The sequence below is a fragment of the Plectropomus leopardus genome, chromosome 5, assembly GCF_008729295.1.
Source record: "Plectropomus leopardus isolate mb chromosome 5, YSFRI_Pleo_2.0, whole genome shotgun sequence".
Taxonomy (NCBI): domain Eukaryota; kingdom Metazoa; phylum Chordata; class Actinopteri; order Perciformes; family Serranidae; genus Plectropomus; species Plectropomus leopardus.
This window is the reverse complement of record NC_056467.1, coordinates 34,259,597-34,282,613: the sequence shown is the minus strand read 5'-3', so window position 1 is coordinate 34,282,613 and position 23,017 is coordinate 34,259,597. Positions and strand designations below refer to the sequence as shown.

The 23,017-nt window shown below is 39.0% G+C and overlaps 1 protein-coding gene across 1 annotated transcript in view; it reads left to right on the top strand.

The window, feature by feature from the left end:
• Nucleotides 1-20,203, top strand: part of brip1 (BRCA1 interacting helicase 1) — a 65,514-nt gene extending 45,311 nt beyond the window's left edge. Inside the window, 7 exon segments of the mRNA XM_042487366.1 lie at nucleotides 142-301; nucleotides 629-750; nucleotides 12,061-12,173; nucleotides 12,278-12,360; nucleotides 12,474-12,773; nucleotides 19,243-19,707; nucleotides 19,710-20,203. Of these exon segments, the coding sequence (XP_042343300.1) occupies nucleotides 142-301; nucleotides 629-750; nucleotides 12,061-12,173; nucleotides 12,278-12,360; nucleotides 12,474-12,773; nucleotides 19,243-19,707; nucleotides 19,710-20,008 (1,542 nt within the window). The 3' untranslated portion in view covers nucleotides 20,009-20,203.
• Nucleotides 20,204-23,017: the final 2,814 nt, after the last annotated feature.

Below are 23,017 nucleotides of genomic sequence, written 5' to 3'. Positions count from 1 at the left end.
TTTCTTTTCTTTTCTTTTCTGGGGGTTGAAACAATTCCAAAAGTTTATATCTGTCACGATCATATGACTAAGCTACACTGAGCAAAAAGTTCTACTCAAGCGTCCATATTTACGACATGATATCTCCTGTGATTTGATCAGATGCTGGACAAGCTGCGTGACCGCTGGATCAACACTGGTCTCTGGGAGAAGCTGGAACAACAGAAAACTGTGATCACAGAGCCCCGCGGCGGTGGCAAGGGGGATTTTGACGAACTGCTTCAGATGTATTACGATGCCATTAAATACTGTGAGGAAAGAGGTGAGTCTGGTAAACATCACGGTGACCTTTGGAACCAGCTGATGGTTTTGCTATATAACTTTGAATCAGCTTGAGGTCTGTAAATAAGAGTGGAAAAAGATAAATTTGATCTAGTCAAGTGTTTCCGCAGTGAATTGAGCAATTAATTAATTTATAAGAAGAATACCATGTGTTGCTATTGCATCTGCCCTTAAGTAGTCCTTTGTGCAGCTGCACCAGTGCTACATCATCTTTATTTACAATACAATACTCAGTAATTGTGTAGAGTTCTACATTATAGGAATTGGTATTTACAGTGTTGATATGTCCTGTATTTGACTGTTATAGATGGGGCATTGCTGATCGCTGTGTGTCGGGGTAAAGTGAGTGAAGGACTAGACTTCACTGATGACAATGCCAGGGCTGTGGTCACTATTGGAATTCCCTTCCCAAACATCAAAGACCTCCAGGTAAGAAGCATCACAACAGACAACAGATATTCCTGCTCAGGTTCTCTTAGTTGTACAACCCCTGGGGCCACACAACATTTGCTACTGGGCCACAAGGAAACTGCAATGAATGCTAAATAATTATTCCAGAGCCTATCATATATATTTTGCAGGAATTATCTTGTAGTTGACAAGCTGTGTTGTTTTTTTTCATTTTCACATAAGGTGAGAGAGTTGTGTAGCTGCAGAATGAATATAGGGGAAGCACTGGCATGGATCATTTTTTGCATTGTCTTTTGCATTAACAATACAAATACAAACAATTTTTTGACCTGGAGGGGGTTCTCGTTGACCTGGAAGCCAGCCAGGCCTGTACAATTATGAAGGAAACACTAATGATCACATTATTGTCCAAGCTATGTCTTTAAGATGGTCACTTCTTAATTTATTTGGCCCAGAGCCAACACTTTGAAAACCATGAACACAAAAATATATCTCACAGACACAACCATTCACACACCAAATAAGAGCATCTCCCCTTAGTGATCCGTAAAAAAAAATCCCAAAGCGATGTTGCTGTGTGTACCCCGTCTACAGCAAATAAAGTTGACCTTTAAGTTTGACTCTCTCCCCACCTCCCACCTCTCCTTCCCTTTCCTCCTCTTCATCCCCCTGTCACAGCATGATGGCGCTTTTACTAACCTGTTTTGTCAGTGTGGCGAGACGTGTTGGTGACTGAAACTTCGCTGAGCCGTTCATCTTAGCCAAAGCTGTCAGTTCCACCATTGTCAGCTCTTAGGGCATTGCGTCAGTTTTTTATCAGATTTATTTTTGTGGGGGTTTCTATCCTGTGTTAGCACCTGGGTTTAGGTAAAAGTAGATGGTCAAAAGCATGTTGCGAAGAAGGTCATATTAGAGTTCTTACCATGTATGGTTTAACTGGAAGAGACTCCAGTTCTTTTTTTTTCTTTTTTAAATGAAACCACCTTTAACTGCTAATGTTTTGTGCCTGATGAAATGAAAATGAAACTGGTATTTTGTAAAAAAAAAAAGAAAAAAAAAAGAGAGAGAAAGAGAGATAGAGAAAAAGAAAAGGATAAAATTCAGAAAACAGGTTTTGATGTAATTGTGCTGCATGAAAATGTGCCTGATCCAGGTTAAAACAGGGCTTAAATGACAGGAGCAGAACCTTAGGAGGTGGATTGTAGAAGCCAAAGCTTGTTAGGGGCCAGGGTGGAGCTGACCAAGCATTAAGAGACTGTGAATTTCTAATGACATATTCTGTACTCCACAACAGACTTTGTTTCTTTGCTACATTTGAGAGTTCCACAAGAGTTCCTCTGAGAGCCCCTTATCTCCTGCCACATCTTGTCATGATTGTGGCTGCTGTAGGATCAGCTAGGCAACGCTGTAACTGCCGACACTTTGACCTTGTTTTCCCTTTTAAGACTATACTTGAAAAATTCAATACAAACGACTTTTGGTCATTTTTGCTGAAACGTACACTTCATCCAGTTTTATGTGAGACAGATAATTCGAAAAAAAACTCAAAATCTTCATGATCTTCCTCCTCCTCATATTGCTTCTGATGGCATTTGCAAAAATCTGCAAGAGTGTCTCTGATTCAGCTGTCTTGTCAATTGCAGCTCCTGAACTGAGGTCACACTGTCAAACTAGGCAGTGCTGACCACATATGACTCAAGAAACTGTTACTGCATTGCCTAATTCTCACTTCAGATGTTTTTAGAAGCATACATTAATGTACTATTTAGCTGTAAAATGAGAAAGTTTGTTTTAGCAGGTGGGTGGTGCTTTTGGTGTTGGTGCATTTTGACTCTATTGTTTTTAATGTGGTCTCACTTTACAGCTAAACAGTACACTAAAATATGTTCCTGAAAACATGTATGGTAGCGTTTCTTAACGGGGGTGGCACTGCCTCCCAGGGGACGTCGGGGGGTGCTGGAAGCAACCTTTTTAATGAGGGCATCGCTTAAAGCCTCTTCCCTTTATTTCTCACCCAGAGTCCCAAATGGGTCTGTGTGTCTGTCAGACTGTCTGAAGGGGAAACTGTAGCGCAGAGCAATACAGTCATGAACAGCAGCCTATAGGAGAGTAGGAGAGGAGTTGTTTTTTCTTTTCAAAATATTATGACTTTATTCTTAACTTTTCAGAGATCTCAGATATGTGGGATATGTTTTGACTGTGCAGACAATTTTAAATATGGGCAGAAAAGTTGCTTAAACACACACAAAGGGGTTTATAAATGAATCATAATGAATTAATGTTTCACAGATGCAGGGCTCTGATTGTTTTGTTTTGTTGTTGTTTTTATTGTTTATCTTCAGCTGCAGTAGATTCTAGTAAACACCATTAAGAGCACTACGAGGAGGAGGAACTACATGACTTTCTTTTCTCAGATTATCTGTGTCATATAGTGCTGTATGGGTGTACTGACAGTTTCAGCGAATAAGACGAAGTTATTTTTATACAAGTAACTGCAGCTGAAAAGTCACCAAACTTATTTAAAAACACAACACAAGAGAATGAAATTCTATTTTCTCAATTTGCAGACCAAACAGTTTTTTTTTTTTTTTTTTTTTGCTTTACCTGTCATCAGTTTTGGGAGGGTTACTTTTAAAATTTATTCCATCACAGATTATAGAATATATGCCCTAAAATGTAATTTGTGACATGTTCCATCAGAAAATTACTACAAACTAAGTAACATACTCCAAATACGTTGTATTACTTCTTTGAATACTCCAAAATTATTTTGCTGAGGTCATTTGTCTGGGTCTGTTATCATGCCAGAAACACCCATTTTATATTGTGATATTTACTGAAAATGACATGCAATACAGCAAACAGCAAGTAGGATGTTATTAGTGGTGGTCATTTTACATAAACTTTTAAGATCCATAGCAATCTCCCTCCAGCCAGCTGCCACCTTACTTATGTTTTTTTTCTAATTAAATAAGGAGATGTTGTTTACATAATTCTTTATTTCAACTTCATAAATCAGCAGTTCCTCGTCAATTGCAAAGCTTTTAAAGCGAGCAACAGAAATGAATAGAAAGGGTGTCTGACAAAAGTTTGGCTCAGAATGGCAGTAATATTTTGCATGCGGCCATTTGTAAAATTCCAGTAGAGACAGTACAATCAAACCTAGGCTTACTTGCGTCGTATTCAGGTATGACACTGTGTTAGTGGTAAGGTAAGGTAGATCCTTAAAGGAATCTGTTTTTAAGGACAGTAACTGTATTCAGAATACCACTAATTTTAAATATAACTGAATACACTCACTCATTTATAAATTTTTAAATGTGTAACTTGGTACCATGTATTCCATTACTCCTCAGCCCTGACTGTCATACCACATCTGATGGGTCAAGGTGCATTATCCAGTGTTGCTCACCAGCCCCCCTCCAAACCTGGGCAAGGATAAAAATTTTATTCAAATCTTATGGCGTATAAATACCATATGTAATTGGCTATCTTACAGGATGATATAATTAACAGATAAACCACGAAAGTGGGCAAGTGAAAGAGTGCAAGCATGACAGAGCACTTAAACGGAAAGGCTTACTTTTTAATTTGTACTTTTAATAATAATCATAGTCATTAAATTATTTGTAATTCTGTGCTTTGGTGGTGATATGTGTGGAACTGCTGTCCCAGACTGGAGTCTTTGTGAAGAGGGATGACCCCTACTATTAATGATAATAATAATAATACATTGGATTTATATAGCGCCTTTCTTGAACTCAAGGTCGCTTTTCAAACAAAAATACAAAAACAAAAATAAGAGGGAGTTGGGGCTAGGAATAGCCAGAGGAGAGAAGATGGGTTTTGAGGTGGGACTGAAAGACGGCGAGGGACTCAGAGTCACAGATCTCTTGGGGGAGGGAGTTCCAGAGCCTGGGAGCACCCCTGGAGAAGGCTCTGTCCCCAAAAGTGCAGAGAATAGATTTGTGGGTGGAGAAGAGATTTGCTGGGGTGGATCTAAGGGATGGTGAGGGTCGGTAAGGGGAGAGGAGGGCAGTGTGAAGCAGAAGGCACAAATTTCACTTGTGCAGTACTGCTGAGACTTCTTTCTCTACCTATATGGCCGTGCTTGTTCCTTCTTTTTCTTCTCTCTTGTTGCCTTTTCCTCCTTCACTTATATCCTCTTTCAGTAGCAGAGGCAGTGTGGCCCCAGAGAAGCCCTGGGGGGCTGTAAAGGTCTTTGAACTAACCCCATTACACTGCCGAGAGGATGGGGACACTGACACTAATGACTGTCAAAGCCATGCAGCTAGCCCTCATAGCCTCATTGCAGAAGGAGCACATATCCTGCTGCAGCAGTAGACAATAGGCTCTTTAAAGGGTCACACACACACACACACACACACACACTCACACTCACACACATACAAATGCCTGGGCACTTGCACATGTAATGGTGTATCCATTATTGGATAGTCAATAACATTACATATTATAGTCCATTCTCCTGGATTCAGGATACAGTGCACTCTAAATAATGATAAAAAGGTCTATGTTGAAATGCAGTGATCTACATTATCAGTGTTTCAAAGAAGTGTTGCTAAAATAGCTGTTTTAATAAATAGTTTAACTACAAGTGCTAATGTTCGAAGGTGGGCCTTGTGTTTCAAAGAATTAAAATGGGTTATGATTTATAATAATTTAGCAGTGCTGTATGTGCTTCTTTACTTGTAAAGTGATTTATTCCTCACATCCTCATCCTTGATTGTGACTGATGAAGCTGTATGCTGTTTATTCTTCCCTCGCTAACTTCTAAAAACTTTTTTTTGCTGACATTGTCTTTCGTTGCTCTAATTGATTCCTGCAAAGCGAATGTGCAATATGATTGATCAGTCACTCGCTGAGCTAATTCATAGAGGCCCTGATGCATCTCCTCAAATGGTCAATTCTTAACAGCTGCAGTGCAAATACATGGCTTTTATGATTCAGGACCACCACTGTTTTTTTTCTCTACAGGTTAATGGTGTATTATACAAGTATAGAATTTCTTCTGGATTTAGCAGGGGCATTCTTAATTACAGGCAAAGTGTTTGACCTTTGCTGCATTATGTATTCCCAAGCTTTTTTCAAAACACCAGTAGCTGTATTGTTTCTTATTTTAACAATGTTAAAGCTACACAATTTCATTTTGGCATCATTGGGGAAAAAAATCCCACAACAGACTTTGAGCAAATTATTATTCAGTTGGTCTTAGAGAACACTAGACTTCTGCACTAACACTTGTGTCTGTTTTCAAGCTTTCTAAAATGTAGCCTGTGATGACAGACTATGGCTGACTGAGGTAATTTCAGAGAGCATCTGTCAGTGGTATCAATCACTGCTTGTAAACTGCAGTAAAACCATCAAACTAGGCAGCGCTGATGAAATATGAATCAAGATTTTGTTACTGAATTGCCTTTTGCTCGTGGCAAATGTTCGGATACATATTTCAGGGTTCACACGATTATGGAAAAACCTGGAAAAGTCATGGAATTTGCAAATATCAAATTCATAATATAATTTAATATACCCTGTCATACAATTTTGTTTCATATCAAACCTGTATAAAAACACATGAGGTGTTCAAGGATTTTTCAAGACAAAATAATATACATTTTAAAAAAGTTTTTATTTAGTAATGAAAAAAACCCAATAAGGAGTATGGATGGTTGTATCAGAGAATGGAACATGGGAACTGTTTAACAATAAAATGAGAACGTTTGTAATGTGCCTGCCGTACCAACCAAATTTCACATCTAAACACTACATTCAAATATGTTTCCAAAAAAATTTGAGCTGAAATAGGCAGTACGTTAGAATCTTGATTCATATTTGATCAGCGCTTCCTAGTTTAAAAGTTTGAGCGCAGTTCATGAGCAGTGATTTATATGAATGAAAGCAGTGGTATAGATTCCTCAGCTGTGATTGGTTGTCTTTATGATTCTTGCAAATGCCATGAGGAGCACCACGAGAAGGCAGAGGACACATGTACGTAGTACTGTAGTACTGATGTAGTGACAGTCATAAAAACAAACTTGCTGTGATATTTGCTAAAAAAATGTACCAACTGAATCTTTAATTTGTTTGAACACATTTTTACCTGCATGAATGTTTCCTATTAACACCTTATTATAGTTAAACCTGGTTACTTCAGTGCTCATACACATATGTAAAAAGTTCTTACATTGTCACTTTCGTGCACTAGTGCTAACATGTGCACATTCTCTTAACACATGGACCCAGACATATGAATTCATTCACTGTATGCCACACTCACACGGCAGCACCCCATTGCTAGGATAAGAGGTAGAGGCACAGCTTCTCTCCATTTAAACTACTCCAGCACTTTAGATGACTGCATGGCCTGCATTCCCAGACAGGCATAACTCTTCCACGCCACAGCCTAAGCACATAGCATGGCATTTTACTGGTCTGTTGTGTTATTGTGACAAAGATCAAAGGTTGAACTTGAAAAGTCCTCTGCAGAGAAAGCCCTGCCAAAGGTGGTATTACATTTGGGTTGAGTTTTTCCAATGGCATGTTTTACAGTGAACAGTCACGGCCTGCGTGAGTGAGTCAAACAATAAGTGGCTTTAACAAGCAATAAAAAGACACTTAACAACTGATAAGGCATCTCTCTTAGTTTAATGAAGGGCTCAGGCAACCTCTTGCTGCCGCCCTTTATTAAAGAGGACTACAAGAGCATTTTAATTCTCAGACCTGCAAGCATGTAAAACAGATGGATAAAGGGGATTTTGGAGGAATGTTGTAGAGTTCATGGAAATCATCAAGAAGACGGGATGATGGATGCTGCAGGCACACTCAACACTGTACATATGGCTTTAACATCAGCCACTGAAAGAGGCTGTATAATACATGATCACTACTTGTACTGTCCTTGTCAGCACCACAGGCCCACTATAGAAAGATGGCACATTCTTTTTTAATGCATGTTCAACCCTTTACAAAATGTAGACTTTTTCACACAGTTCATGACTGGCTACTTTTTAACATTGTGTGATGCTATTAACTGACGCAGTACAAAGTTTCAATACAAACACCAAAACAAACATTATTACAATGTAGGGTTAAAAGTGTATGTGTGTGTTTTCAGCTCCCTTTTTTCATTTACAAGAGAAGCCTAACTTCTCAAATATTAAATACTGTCAACACACATGCAGCCACACATGAAACTGGTCAGCTCTTTGGCCTTAGTAGCTTTTAGTACTTTTTTTATTGTTTGGTTAGTAGAGGAAATTGTAGAGGTTTGATACCAGGGCTGTGGTCAACACCACACAGCACCGATCAACTACACCAAAGAAGGACTTTGCCGATTTTCAACCAGCTTTGTATCAAATCAATGTGGGTAGTTTGTGTAGATGAAGTGCAGTAAACTTCCCTCCATCTAACCAGTGCCTACATATACTTCTGAATTGGCATATTGCTGTCCAACCTTGCTTCCGCCACAGACTCAAATAGTATAAAAGTGGACAGAGAGGCAGACCGGCCCCTCTCTCTGTCTCCGAATGCCAGTCAAACGGTAAAACTAGGCAGTTCTGACCAAATATAAATCGAGATTATGTCACTGCACTGCCCATTTCTGTCATAAATGTTTTCAGAAACATATTTTAATGCGCCAAACTGCTTCCTGCACAGTGAAAACGGAGGCCGAAAAAATGGAGATGGAACAGTAAGACTAAGCAAATATAAACCAAGATTCTGTTACTGAGTTGCATATTTCTTGTCTCAAATGTTTTTGGAAACGTGTTTCATCTCAGCGTTAAACTGTAACACGAAATCAGCGGCTGTCAACATTTCACATGGACTATTCAACATTATATCACCCACCAGCAGGAGTGTTCATTGGTTCGGTGAGGCGCAGTTCATTTTGGTAACTGTAGGTTTTCTACATATCACGCAAAAGCACCACGTTTCTCTGTTTTCTCTGGTCATGAAGCACCAACTTCAAAAGTATTTGCTTCTTTCTAAACAGCCGAATTTTATATTAGAAGCCTCTTTATATCTGAGAAATACTTCTTTAAGTCAAGTTTGGAATAATTACAAGTTGTTTTGAGATTGATTCAAGATGTTCCAAAATGGAGGTCCAGTCGGAATAGAGACTGAGCTGGAACCATTTGACCTTCTGAAGACAGAGACCAAAAAAGAAATGTGGCCATTCAGTGGTGTCCCACAACAATGTCTTGTTCCTGGTGAAATTTTTGTAGTTTGATCAAATCAAATGCTGTATATGCCAACTGGAGTCGGCCAAGAAAAACTATAGGACCTGTTAGGATAAATCTTGCAATTTGACTTTGATTCGTTTATATTCTGAACAGTCACGTTTTATTTAAACAAATAAAAGCAACTGGAAAGCAACTATCACAGAATAAGTAGGATTGTGTAGCCTTGGTGTGACCTGAGCCATGAGCATGTTGAAAAGCAGTGTGATAGTCTGATGTCCTTGTGAGTGTGTATACGCACACACACATACACATGTATACTCTCTTCAAGATGAGCCACTCAGCTGTCAGCTCAGCCTTACGTGGCAGATGAGGCGCTCAGCAATCTCAGTGACAAGCACAAGATGTCCCCGACCGCCAGAGGCTTACACACTGACACTGACACACACATACACACACACCCCATGTAAAATGTAGCTCAAACAGATGCGCTCGGCTGCGAGTCATGCCTAGTGGTCAAATATATGTTTTTAGGGATGAACAGGTTGCTGTAGAGGACAAGGCCAAAGCAAGCGAGTGATCTCTTGACATTTTAACTAATCCCTTCTAGCTTGTGGTTTCTTGCACATTTGCGAGATTTGCTAGCAGCCAGAATTGGCTTTTTCACATATGCAACCTGTCATGTTAGATTGGACAATGACATGGTACAGAGCGGGGATGTGATGGCTCAAACGCTGAAATGGACTGTGATTGGATTTAGATGACACTGCTGTCTCGGGGCTACTGGCCTTTCTGTTCAAGCTGTGGGTTTAGAAGTGGATTTTTTAACTGCTCTGGTGTGTCATGCATTGACAAACATCTCACCATGAAGCAAGCAGCATTAACAAGGTTTTCTGTGACACGGCCTCCCATAGACAGCCTGCACTAACATTGTATTTTTGTAGATAAAACCTTTGATTTTAAATCGCCTGACAAACTTACACATCACACAAACTCTCAAAGTTTCCCATTGTCAGTGCAGGTTTTCCATTGTGGCAAGTGTTGCTCAGTGTTCAGTATGCTTTTTGGTGAGGTGTTATTAGTCATAGTCCAACTTTGCTGCGACATTTAGGAATTCCTGCGACTGTCCTTGTTTGTTTACATACACAAGCCCAGACAGGCCACAGTGGCATTGCGTGATGCGCGTGAGGGAACAGGCTGTACCTGCCACGGCCCCGTGTTTGGTGGCTCAGGGCAAACACACGGTACCTGTCAAAAGCAGTTAAAGCCCCGTTCAGCAGCCTGCCCTGCATGGCATCCCGTCAGACGCCAGCTGAACTTTTCACTTGTCAATTCTGAAAGGTTAGCGCTAAAATCAGCAGCGACAGATGCAAATGGATGGATGCTTTTCTGGCATTTTTGTGCAAGGATGCTTCATGTCACCTAGGCCACCTTTTCTGCCCTCTCCTACCTCCACTCTGCTCTGCCAAGGCCCCTCTTAGCCCCTCAGTTCTCCTTTCAGAACAAATCTGTCTATAAGGGCAAGTCATACCCAAACCCTTCAGGTCCATAGTATTTGTGTGCTGTTTAGATTCATTGCCCACTTGGTTTCCCCTTTATATGCCGGATTAATTTGATTCTTTAGCAATAGACATTAGACAGTTATTTAGACAGTCTATTTAAAAAATAGTTTTGAGAAGTTTGCTTTTATTTTTTCGTACAGTACAATAGAGACAAAGGCTGTAGAGAAGGCATGGTGCATGGGGACATGGAACAAAGGTGCTGGACTAAATCTAACCAAAGATGCAGTGATTGTATAACACACGTCTCAACCACGAGGTCCCTGTCAAGTCTGCCGGCCAACTTGTGCTTATACTTTATAGAGATCTTGGGGTTTTCCACACTAAAGAAATGCCCCAGATATAAACACAAAAATGCTTAGCTTGCTCAGTCCTGTTTTAACGAAGATAATTGCTGAAAAAATATTTTTTTCCATAAACAGATTTAGCATCTACGTCCACAAACTTCACCTGTATTTTTAAGCAAGTAGAACTGTCAGTGGCACAGCTGATGGAGGATGCCATCATTTCCATTAACTCAAGAGCAAGGTAAAGTCAACATTAACTTTTTTAAAAAAATATATAATTTCCAAAATTCACAATATGTTTTTATTTAACAAAATAGTTTGCTTCAATCCATATTTGATAGCGTTAATCCTTTCAAAAACAACTTTTCACAGTGGTCATACTCAGGCTTGCTGCACTGCATTGAGGGACACACCTGCATTGATAAACAGCACCATAAATTATATTGATTAAAGAGTTGATTTGACAAAAAAAAATATGATGGATCCCTTGGCCTGTAAGTACAGTATGTTGGAGAATTTCTGCAAATGCAGTGGTTAAGGTAAAGTTCCAAATTTATTGCTTTATTTAAGTTAATAATTTTATAAATGTTGAATCCTGTTGAGGTCTTCTTTTGTTATAGTTGCAAAATCCACGGCTTGATTTGGGTTTTTCAGATAGTTTCGGAAACCTCTGAAAGCCCAAGACAGTGACTGCGATGTACTGACTTCACTCCCAGACCTCTCTGATTGATTTGGTTCCTCATCTGACAGTGGGACATATCCTTTGTTTTTTTTTTCTTTTCTTTTCATTAAGTTCAGTCCAGAACCAGGTCTGGCCATTTATGCAGATTAGATGATATTAGAAATATGTTTTGTAAATTTTTGTCATAAAAAATAAAGAGTGAGAACATTAATAATTATCTAAATGGTACTGCAGCTTGTGTGGTACTTGAGAAGAAATCTAATTTCTATTATTCTCATCCCTACTAAAGTCTGTCTGTCTGTTAAAGGGTGCTTCAGTGTCTGCCACATACTGTCATTTCTAACTCTGGGAATGCACACTGTGAGTTGCAGACCAGTGTGTGTACAAGCAAGTCCATCAAATAATGACAATGTTGCCGTTTGCACCTACTATTTATGGTGGTGTACTGTAAGTCACATGACTTGATGGACTAAAGGAACCAGAGACAAGCTCAGACACCACCCTGATGTGCAACATGTTTAATTTTTAAGTAACTTTTATCCAAATACTGTCCCATAGCACATTGACTCATCTTTTAATATACTGTCCTGTGATTTCAGGTGGAACTGAAGATGAAGTACAATGACCAGCACTGCAAGTCCAGAGGTCTTCTCCCAGGCAATCGCTGGTATGAGATTCAGGCGTACAGAGCTCTGAACCAGGCTCTGGGAAGGTGAATCTGACTTCTAGAGTTAGAGCTTAAGTGAAGATTTACTTTTGTAAAAATTGATTTACTTTCTGTCCTTTATACTTAAGCCTTCAAACCTTGTTTTACAGGTGTATCCGCCACAAGAATGACTGGGGCGCCCTAATTCTAGTGGATGACCGTTACAGGAATAATCCCAATAAGTACATCACAGGTCAGATGACAGTGTTTTGACAGCACAGCCTCTCAACACTAGATGGCAATAGTTATCCACTGTAAGGACCTTGGTAGCGTTTGTGTCTGATGTGTGTGTTTGTGCACTCTCAGGTCTGTCCAAATGGGTCCGCCAGCTTGTCCAGCATCATGACACTTTCAGCAATGCCATGCAGTCTCTGGTAGCCTTCTCTCAGGTGCAGCAGAAGGTTGAGGTGGCTCCTGCAGACAGTCAGGCCCTCAGCTCCAGTGTCTCACCTCCAAACAGTCACTCATTAGGTCTGCTTGAGGCCTCAGAACCTCAGACAGCCCACACATGTGTCAAACCGGCTGAATCCCAGCAGGACACCAGCCCCTCAACCGTCCAGTTTCTTTCACAAACAAAGTTGAAAGCTGGACAAAATGCAAACACAGGTGAGCGAAATTGAAAATATATTATTAATAATATCTCTTAAATGTGGCTCAAGGACCCCAATGTTTCTGTGTAACTGATCTCAGCCAATCCATCATGGCCAATGTAATAATGTTACTCTTGAACTGGTGATGAGAGGTTTTAATCTGCAGTATTAGGATGTTTTTACATGTATATGGAAATAATTGGGAGACACTCTTTTTACCTTGTGTGCCTATGTACTCTTGTTTGCTTTTAATTCAAAAAATTAATCTAAATTTGGCATCACAGAAATCATTCTGTATTTTTGTTATTGTCAACAAATCCCATGAAAATACCAAAACCACAGTACTGGACCTGGATGCCTGCACCAATACCAAGACATGAACCTAAAAAAAACTAAATAAAATGCTCTCTAAAATTAGCAAACAAATCCAATTAAAAAAAACATAAAACAAAAAACACTATGTTATCCTGTATCTCAGTACTTCAATTTCCCTTCCCCTTGACCTCACATGTAGCCCATAGTGTCATTTTTAAAAAGGCTCATTAATTTACTTAAACAGCTGGTCACTGTAGTTTCTAGCAAACGTTACTCATAGAGGAGCAAAGTGGATTTGCTGGGGACTATTTTTGGCTGCAGATTGATACACTCTTGGTGACACAATGAGTGTTTGTAGCAGTATGTGTTGGGTTGAGTCAAATCAACTAGTGTGTGTGTTCATGTTATGAAGGAGCATGTCAACACTTTGGCTCACTGACATGTTCTTTATAGTGTCTGTGGCACAGAAATAAGATCTGTCAAGCTTTGATACATTCACAATACTTGTAAGAACATACATTCATTGTTGGATTTATTCTCCTCATGAGTTTTGTTGACAATAAGAACAATATAATAATGATGATAATAATAGTCACTTATCCATTAAGCACTTTTTTGGGGATGGAATTGTTTGAAGCAAGATGAAATAGTTAAAGTTTAACATGGAAAGTCCTTATATTTTGAAATTTAAAGAAGTATTTGACTGCTTAAAATATGTTGTTTTCATCAAATGAGGTACAGGACCAAAGAAAACAGAGAAAAGAGACTGTAGCATTAGCTTTAGCTCAAGAGGCAGAAAAACTACAACTACCAGAAAACAACATATCAGACTAATAAATGCTTCCACTTAGGGCTGCTTGATTGTCAAAAATAATAGTCATGAATATTTTGATTGATATTGAAATCATGATTATTTAACATGATTACTCATTGACTTTGAGAACAACATGCATTTATTGATCTTCAACTCTGATCTTCAGTTTCTTTCTAACACTGGATGCCTTCAAACTTTAAATACTTTAAAAAAATAAATAAACAATGAAAGCTTTTGGGTGCAGCCACAATTGTGTAACACATCTTGCACATTACTGTAGTTTGTTCACATTTACATAATAAAACCCAACTACAATAATTTAGCAATAAACAACAGTTACAGTATCAATAACAGTAAAATACATTTTGAGTTGGGATCAATAATTTTTTTCCATAATTCAGGAGAGATTCAGCAGACAGACTCTATTATCTGTTAAGGAGAGGCTGTGATTGTCACTACAATGAGAACAGCCGGTCCACCTTAACAGTCCACCTTAAGTGAGCCTGGTCAGTTTTGAATAGGAGGCTGACTTCACTAGCTGACTTCAGTGCTAACCCTCTAAACTTCAATCAGCAGATGGCAAGACATAGGAGCTTTGTTTGTGTCCTGAGAAGTTGTAGCATTATTCACTGACAGCCTCAACTGTTCACACGCTGCACAGCTGTGTTTCACTTCATACTCTCTGCTGCCTGGGTGTTTTTCTGTAGGAAACTATATGTCGGCTGGCAGGTAGCAAACACTCTGGTATTACAGTTAAATGGTAAGCTAAAATATTTTTCTGAAAAAAATTTAGACGAGAAATACGACATGGTAGAAGAATCTTGGTTCATATTTGATCATCACTGCTTAGTTTTACACGAAACAGTATGGGGCCCGCTTATTCACAAATCTTCACATTACAGCCAAATAGTGCAATAAAATATGGCTCAGAAGACATTTTAGGCAAAAGAAATAGGCAATGCAGTTATATAATCTTGGTTTATATTCAATCAGCATTGCCAAGTTTTAGCATTTGATCTGACTTGGATTACACAAAACGCATCATCCAGCGAAATGCAGCTGAGAGATGAGCAGGGAGATCTGGGCATTGGTAAAGGCCAAGACACACCAAACCGATTCCAGAGACCTCATGGCAGGGAAGGCCAACTGTTGCCTGTGTTTCATTAAAAGTTGCACCCGAACACACAGCAAAGACTACAGGGCAAAGACTACAGCCAGCGGCCAACTAGCACGTGCACTCTGCACCTACATGAGAGGAAATAATGCTGCTCTCACGTGCTGCTCGGAGGGCCCCATTTCCTGAATTAGTAACTTGCCCTTAAGGCTGGGCGATAGATCGATTTTATAGATTAATTCAATTTTGTGGTTCAGGGTGATTTTTAAAAATGAAAATCTTGATTTTTTGCCTCCGCAATATGTTCCCAAAAAGCCACAGTCTGGTCATTCATTTAGAACTGGTTTCGGTTTTGCAGCGTCAGATCTCAAACAAACGACAGTCCTGCAAAGTTCATTTAAAGGCTGTTGCAACTAAAGGCAGCAGCGTGAACACTTTGTTTCATCGTGTCAAACAGAGGCAGCAGCTGAGTGGGAAAATGTGTCTCACTTTGAGAAGCACAAGACTGTGTCAGCCCACAAACAGCCGGTAAAAAGCAGCCGACATTAGTGGAAGCATTTTCCCGCTGTGTCCCGTATGATAGGACAGTGACCCGCTGCAAATCTGCAGTGTTTCCCTACAATGTTAACGAGAGCAGAGACCTCCTGCTAGGCCTAACCGTTAGCGAGGTTTGCGTAGGATGCCAAAGTACACGATATCTTTCCCCGTAAGAGGTAGTAGCAAACTTGCCAACCCTCATGATTTTCCCGGGACACCGCTGTTTTTCCCTGCCCTCTCCCCGGTGTCCTCCTGGCAATTTAGAGCGCCTGACCACGCGCGTAATCTCCACAAATCTCCATGAATTCATGTAAATATGTTTTGTGAAATTGCAGCCTTCAGTGTTAAAGTTACAAGTTTCCAGCTTGCACTTTAACCCCCAAAGAGAAATTCAGTTTATTGTATTAACAGAGGGGAAATTCAGTTTGCCTTTAATTTTTACTGCTAAAATCAAAAGCAAAACTTGTTTTGAGTAATTTCTTTGTCATTTGTAGTTTGTTTTTAAAAAGGGAAAAAAAATGATTGAAATTGTAAATTGGGTTTGGTGTGAAAAAATCAGAGATTTTATTTTTAGGCCATATTGCCCAGCCCTAGTTGCTCTTCCCATTTGATTGTTTTGTGGAAACAACATGGACACTGCAAAGAAGATGTGTTGAATTTTATGTGTGAGTGTTGAGTGTTTAAACAACATATTAATAGCAGTTTGAAGTGTATATTATAAACTGATTTTGTTCCAGAATTTTTGCTGCAGTATCAATACATCCCCAAGCCAGCTAATAGTTATAACCTAGTACCATATTTAAAATGAGCAGGGAGTAAAAAGACTTTCAAAATTCTTTCAATTTGTGGATGTATTGAAATGAACTTTCCCAGTCAGAAACTAATTTTTCTCATCATTCTGACCCACATAAATGCAGGGTAATGCTCCATAGCAGCAGGTGACGCAAGTCTGTATTCATCATAAAAAATGGGTAACATTTTACAGGAGGGAGTAAAGATTCTAGTTAGCCAGTTAACACATAGACAACACAACTCAGTGGTTAAAGAGCAAAGGATACCTCCCATACACTTGGGAACAATTACAAACCATTATCTTCAAAAAAGCTCAGTGGCTGAAAGCATAATCTCACCTTTATATTTACAAGTTTGTTTTGACCTCACTCCCTCGTTAGCTGTTTGTTTATTTTTCTCACTTCTGCCTCTCTTCTCGTTTGCTTAGCTGAACTGACAGAGATTTCATATGTCAATGGCCTTCTCCGTCTCTGACGCCGATTCAAAGTTATGAATCGGACAAAAAAGTGAATAAGGGCCAGCTAGTACCAGCGGTGCGGGACACACCGCCAAAACTAGGGCAACAGACGCTCACGTATGGCCCGGCATTAACCATAGCCGACCATCAGCTTGGTGTGTCAGGGCCTTAATAAGATGGGGGAAAATTACCTCAGTTCATTCACACAAACTACTCTCATTATTACTGTACAAAGCTGTAAATGTTCAGTCCATGATAGAGATGCAAAGAAGATGTCTTGTTTCTCTGTTATGTCCAAACATCTAAATACATAACATAAGGTAAAAGAAGGTAGAGGGTAGATTTATAGTCATTTTTTAAACAAAGTTTAAAAAACAAAATTACATTTGTACTTGATCCTGCTAGAGTTGACAGATGAGTTGATTAAAATCAGCAGCTACTATTAAGGTTCCATCTGGTTGCTCGGCATGATGCTGCTGGCATAAGTCAATTCCTGCAATGCATTTTTTGAATTTGCATCATGTAAATTGGGTCCTAATGGCTTCCAACAAGGTCCGCCCATCGAGTGCAACAGCTTGATCTGGGTTGTTAGGGGTTAACCATGTCTCTGCAAAGATGTGCGCAGGGCAGTCCCTGATCCCCCGCCACTGAGTGAGCCTCAATCGCATCTCATCCTCTTAATTCTCTTGTGATCGGACATTAGCCAGAAGAAGGCTTGGTGGAGGAACAGCTTTCGGTTCAAGTCGGGTTAGCCTCGCCTTGATGCTGGCCCTCCTCCCTCTCTTCATCCTGTGCTTTCGGTTTGGTTACTTCCCTCTGATCTGACAGGTGCTCAGCGTAAGCCATTGGTGGGGACCCTATCACAGTCTGCTACATTCAGTCCAAACCTCATACAACTTTTCCAAATGTTGATAAGTGCTTCTTTATTGTAGAAAAGTCAAGCTTCAGCAGAAATGGCCATGGTGTCGAAAAAAATAAAAAATATAGCAAAAAAAGTAGGATTTCAGGAGCTAGAGGCTGCATCTACATGCTAACATAATACTTTGAAAAATCAGCCATTAGAACCACACAGCTCCCACACTCTGACATGTGATTTATATCTCTTTTCAATTTCTAACATTAAAAGTATTAAGTTCTTTAAAAGTCAGCATTCGAACACAGTGCATATAATTTTTGTGCTCGAGGATAAATGAGCATGACATCGCCACAAGAAAACATGTTTAGGTGGCGTGTTTGAACATTGCCTTGGCTGGAGCCCATTGTCTTTGGGGTCAGGACAAGGTTGAGCTGTTTGCCTAGCTGAATTCTGTGTGGTAGACAAGGGTGATAGCAGAGCAGTAGCAGACCCCCACCCCTCCCTGGTGGTTGGGGGTGGGGGCCATGGGATCCGTTGAGTGGCTTGCCTCATTACTGTAAGGTCTTTGGCGTGCCTGAGTGGCGCTGGAGCGAGCTGATGAGCAGCAGTTGGACTGTTGCTTTTAATTAAATCCCCTTGACCTTTGTTTGGATCATATTGAGCGTAAGCCCGCATTTCTATCTCTCCGTATAAGATAGCCTTGGCAGCCATGGTGATCTGACTACCAGTCTCATCTCATGGCAAGACCCCAAATCTGTGTTTCTTCCGTTGTGTTTGTCATGATCATATGCAGGAAAACCCTGGAAAAGTCATGGAATTTGCAAATAGCAATTTCTAGGCCTGTAAAAGTTTGGGAAAACTAAATTTACCTTTGAAAGTAAAGTCACAAACCTGTATAATAAGAGCATAATTTGTTCAAGGACCGTCGGAAATTTGAAAATCCAAGGGTAATTTCTGTTTTTACAGTTTCTGGCTGTAATAGGTCATGTATTTTGGGGGAATTTTAAAAGAAAACATGTTTTCCTAAAAAAAAAATCACTCAAAAGTTTTCAAAGAAAAAGAAAATTTCCAGATTTTTAATTTTAAAAATAATTTTAATTAATAATTTTTCTATAAAAATTAGCAAAAAATTCTAAAGGACAAAAAAAAAATAAAAATGTTGGAATGGTTTCTTTAAAAATCACTATATTTTTTTTTGAAAAAAAAAGTTTTTCTTTAAAAATCGTCAGTAAAATAAAGTTGTATGCCCCTCCCATAAGCCAAAATCAAAAACATAAGTCTCTCGTCGGTGCTTAAAAAATGATTTAACATGCCTCTCCCTCTTTTTTGCACTACCCCTTCCCCACTCATTAATTAGGAAGGTCCCTAAGTTATATTTACATATATTCTTTTTCTTTTTTTAAAATAATATATATTTTAAAAAGCTATTTCATAATAATAAAAAAAGAACCAATAAGGACTATCAATAGTTGTTTCAGAGAATGTACGGTCCTTAACAATTGCTTCAAAGTCATGAAAATGTATTGGTAAAAATGTTTATGAACGCTGTGTAATTATTATTTTAATAAATATCTGCTGATGTTTTGTTTTCTTGATGCAGAGTGGTTGAATACGACGGACAGTCCCTCAGCACAGCCAATATGGAATCAAAACAGAACAGCTCAGCCACTGCACCACATTTTCCCCTCCAGCCCCATCAACACATGCTTCAGGACACCAGTCTTTAAAGAAAAGGGACCCAGTAATTCTGTCCAGTCTGTGGAAACATGCAGTCATTTGGAGCCTGAGGAGAACCAGCACATCTCCCCTCCACAACAGCAGACTGAGGCAGCTTGTCTCAAACAAATTCCTGGAGACACTTCCAGTGAGATCACAGAGAAAACACACAATTCGGCTCTGAAACCGTCTCCAGTGAAAACCCCTCCCAGCTGTGACAGTGACCTGCTCTCAGCAGACAATACAGATGAAGATGAAGAGGAGGAGGACCAAACTGTCTTCTTCACTCCAGAACTTTTTGAGGATGAAGGCAGCGAAGGCAGCCCACAGAAAGACACAAAGACCCAGTCACCTCCAAGATGGTTTTAGAGGCAGGGAACCCTGCCCTGCTGTCAGAAGGACATACTGGCTGTGAGCAGGCCCAAGGGCAAGGCCAAGCTTCTGTTCCTGATGGACAGGATGCTATTTCAGTCAGCAAGGAGAGTGCAGAGCTGTCACACAGACTGCAGGAGGAACTCGGAGCACAGAGGCAGGGGGAGGAGGAAGAGGAGGGAGAGCAGGAAGAGAACCAGAGCAGACAGACGGGCAGCAGGCTTCGCAGGCTGTCTAGGTCCAGGTACAAAGCTCTGTCCACTCCAGCAGGTAACTAACATCCTGGACACAGAAATATTATGAACAAAGCAGAATGTCTTCTATGCAAATAAACTACTAATAACCTGTTCAGTGCTCATTAGCTTCGCAGCAGATCCATATTGAAACACTAGGCAATCAAGTTTATATCTTCATACAGACAGCTCCACCATTACCACAGTATATATTTAAATATGTTCATCAAAATCAAACATATCAAAACAGATTGCTGTGCAGTGTACCATTTAGTTCATACTGTTGCTGCAGAATATCCTGAACACACTGTATTGGAAAGTATCTACACATACTCCAGCTGCTTCAGGCAACGAGCCCACACACTCTTACCATGAGAGCTTCAGCCTTCTCACATCAGCCCCTAATGGAGCGTGACAGCTCATCTTATTAAAGGCGGTTAAAAAAGCCAGAAGTAACCAACAACGTCCAGTGATTGAATGTGCCATTTAACAAATCATTAAAATACAAAACTATAAACTCATTTGTTTTCTAGAGAAAATCCTTTAGTTGTGTTTTAATGATGCATTTGTGGATCATGGGTGAGGAGCGTGGATACTTTAGACATGCATGATTTCACCTAAATAGACCTTTATTTTTTTAACATCAGTTCCAGTTATGTCAGTGTGTTCTGCATGCTCCTGTAGTGTGGATACACTTTTTTTTAATTTCAGCACAAGCATTCAAAAAAAGTCTGTCTGTTAGTCACAATAAAATGAAATGTTGCCATTCACTAATCTTTCTGATCCTTTTATTGTTGCTTTTTTCTGTGAGCACATTGATATGCTTGGAAACTGCCAAAATGTAGTGCTGGAAATACAGAGCAAATAATACTGAAAGTATCGAAAGTGAAAGACTCATAATGCAGAATGACCCCTGTCAGTGTTGTCATATTCAGTTTTCATTATCAGTGACTCAGTAACGTCAAAGAGATTTTTACTGTAGCATCATTTTAATTTCTTTGTTTTGTGTTATTTATTCTTTTGAAACCTGGATTGGAATCAATTTTCTTGCGCTGCATTCAGACCCCTTTCAAAAGCTATTTAACCCTTTCAACCCTGGACTGGACAAAATTGCTTTGAAGAAATGTCACACAAATACTAAGAAATTAGAAATAGGTGACAAGAAAAATGATCTGAAAATTAGTTTTAAAAAATGGGGGATTATTAGAAGAATATTTAAAAAAAAATAAGGAGAAAATGACAATTTTTTTTTCTCTTTTTAATTTTCAGCCCTTTTTTTCAGGCCATTCTTTTGTTTTATTAATCCTTATCTTTTTGCTTATTTTTCAAGTTTAACTTATTATAAATCTTTGGGCCATTTTTTTGTTAAGTTGGTCATTACCATCTTCTTTTTTCTAAGGATTAAAATGAATTTGCAAAGGTTTCAAGGAGTTAATCCGTAACAACCCAACATTTTTTATAAACTGATAATTATCTGTTTTATAGAATCTTAATCTGAATAGTAAGTAGTGAGTGCATCTGTCAAAATAAATGTAGTTGAGATAATAAATGTTAATATTTCCCTCAAATATCATACAATAAGAAGTACTAGTAGCATAAAATAGAAATGCTTGAGTAAAGTACATGTACCTCAAAACTTTACTTCAGTACCTAAGTAAATGCATTAGGTTACTTTCACAACTTCCCATTTAGACTTTGCTGAGCAAGTATAACTTTTGAGAAATATGTTTTAAATATGTTGTCCTTCCTATATCAGTGACATGCGTCTCAGTTTTACAACACAGTAAAATTCAACATCAGCACCAACTACAGCCTCCAAAATGGCCATAAAGTTAACAACAGCGGAATATTAGTGAAAGTGTGTAGTTTATTGGGAGAGTCATGTATTAGACTGCATTAGTTACATCCACCCGGCAACTGAGTTTATATCTTCACACAGACAGCTCCACCATTACCACAGTATATATTTAAATATGTTCATCAATGAGATATATTGCACGTAATTTATCTAAATATATCAAACTAAGCCGGTCATATTATCATTTAGAGTGAAGTTTCAATATTTGTAGTCCTTAGATATTTTACATCATTACTGATCTTCTTTTATTGTGTTTTATGAGTTGAGAAAAACAATGATTATTTATGACTTATGTGCAATACAGTATGTATAGTCTAACATATCTGTTTGAGTCTGAGGAGCTGAGGTGATTTAATCAAGCCAACGCTAAATGCAGAATCATCAAACAGGCTGAGTTGAATGGAGGCAGAAAAATGGGATTAAACATGATTACACTGATGTGATTTGTCTCATTATGGCTCAAACTTCACCAACATGTGATTTGCGTAGACAAGCAGAGCAGACAAGTGTTCCATTAAAGCCTTTCTTTGCTCATCATCTGCCTCCCTAAGACCTTTGTATATATAATCATGCATGACCACTCGTTAACATCATCAGAGTGGAGCGTGGAGAGGCCAGCCGACGTGTGTTAAAAGCACTTAATAGGGAGCCCACATTACTGAAAGACTCAGTAATGGCTGCGAATGACTGTGTTTTTTCCCATTAGACTAATTCTGCCTTTCCCCAGCCCAAATCATTAAAGCTACACTAAGATAACATTTTTAGTCAAGTCAAGTAAAAAAAAACAAAACATGACCTGGCCAAAATCACAAGTAGAAAATGCAGTTTAAAAAGTGCTCTGTCCGCCTTTATTAAAATTCTAGAGATTTGTGCAGTTTGACAGAATTAAAAAAAAAAAAAGAAAGATTAAAATTAATACTGTGAATGGTCAACGCTGTCAGCATAAAGTGACTGAAAATGTCAATCAGTCATTTTATTTGTCACATGAAATCCCATGAACATAATTTCAGTGAAATTTAGAGTGAAATGCAAACTCTTCCATCTTTCACAATTTTCTCTGTGATTTTTAACCAGGGGTATGTTGATACTGGTGGCTACTATATATATATATATATATATATATATATTTTATATTTACCATATATATATATATATACAGACTCACAGACTCCATCTTTGCAGCATGCAGTTGCTGG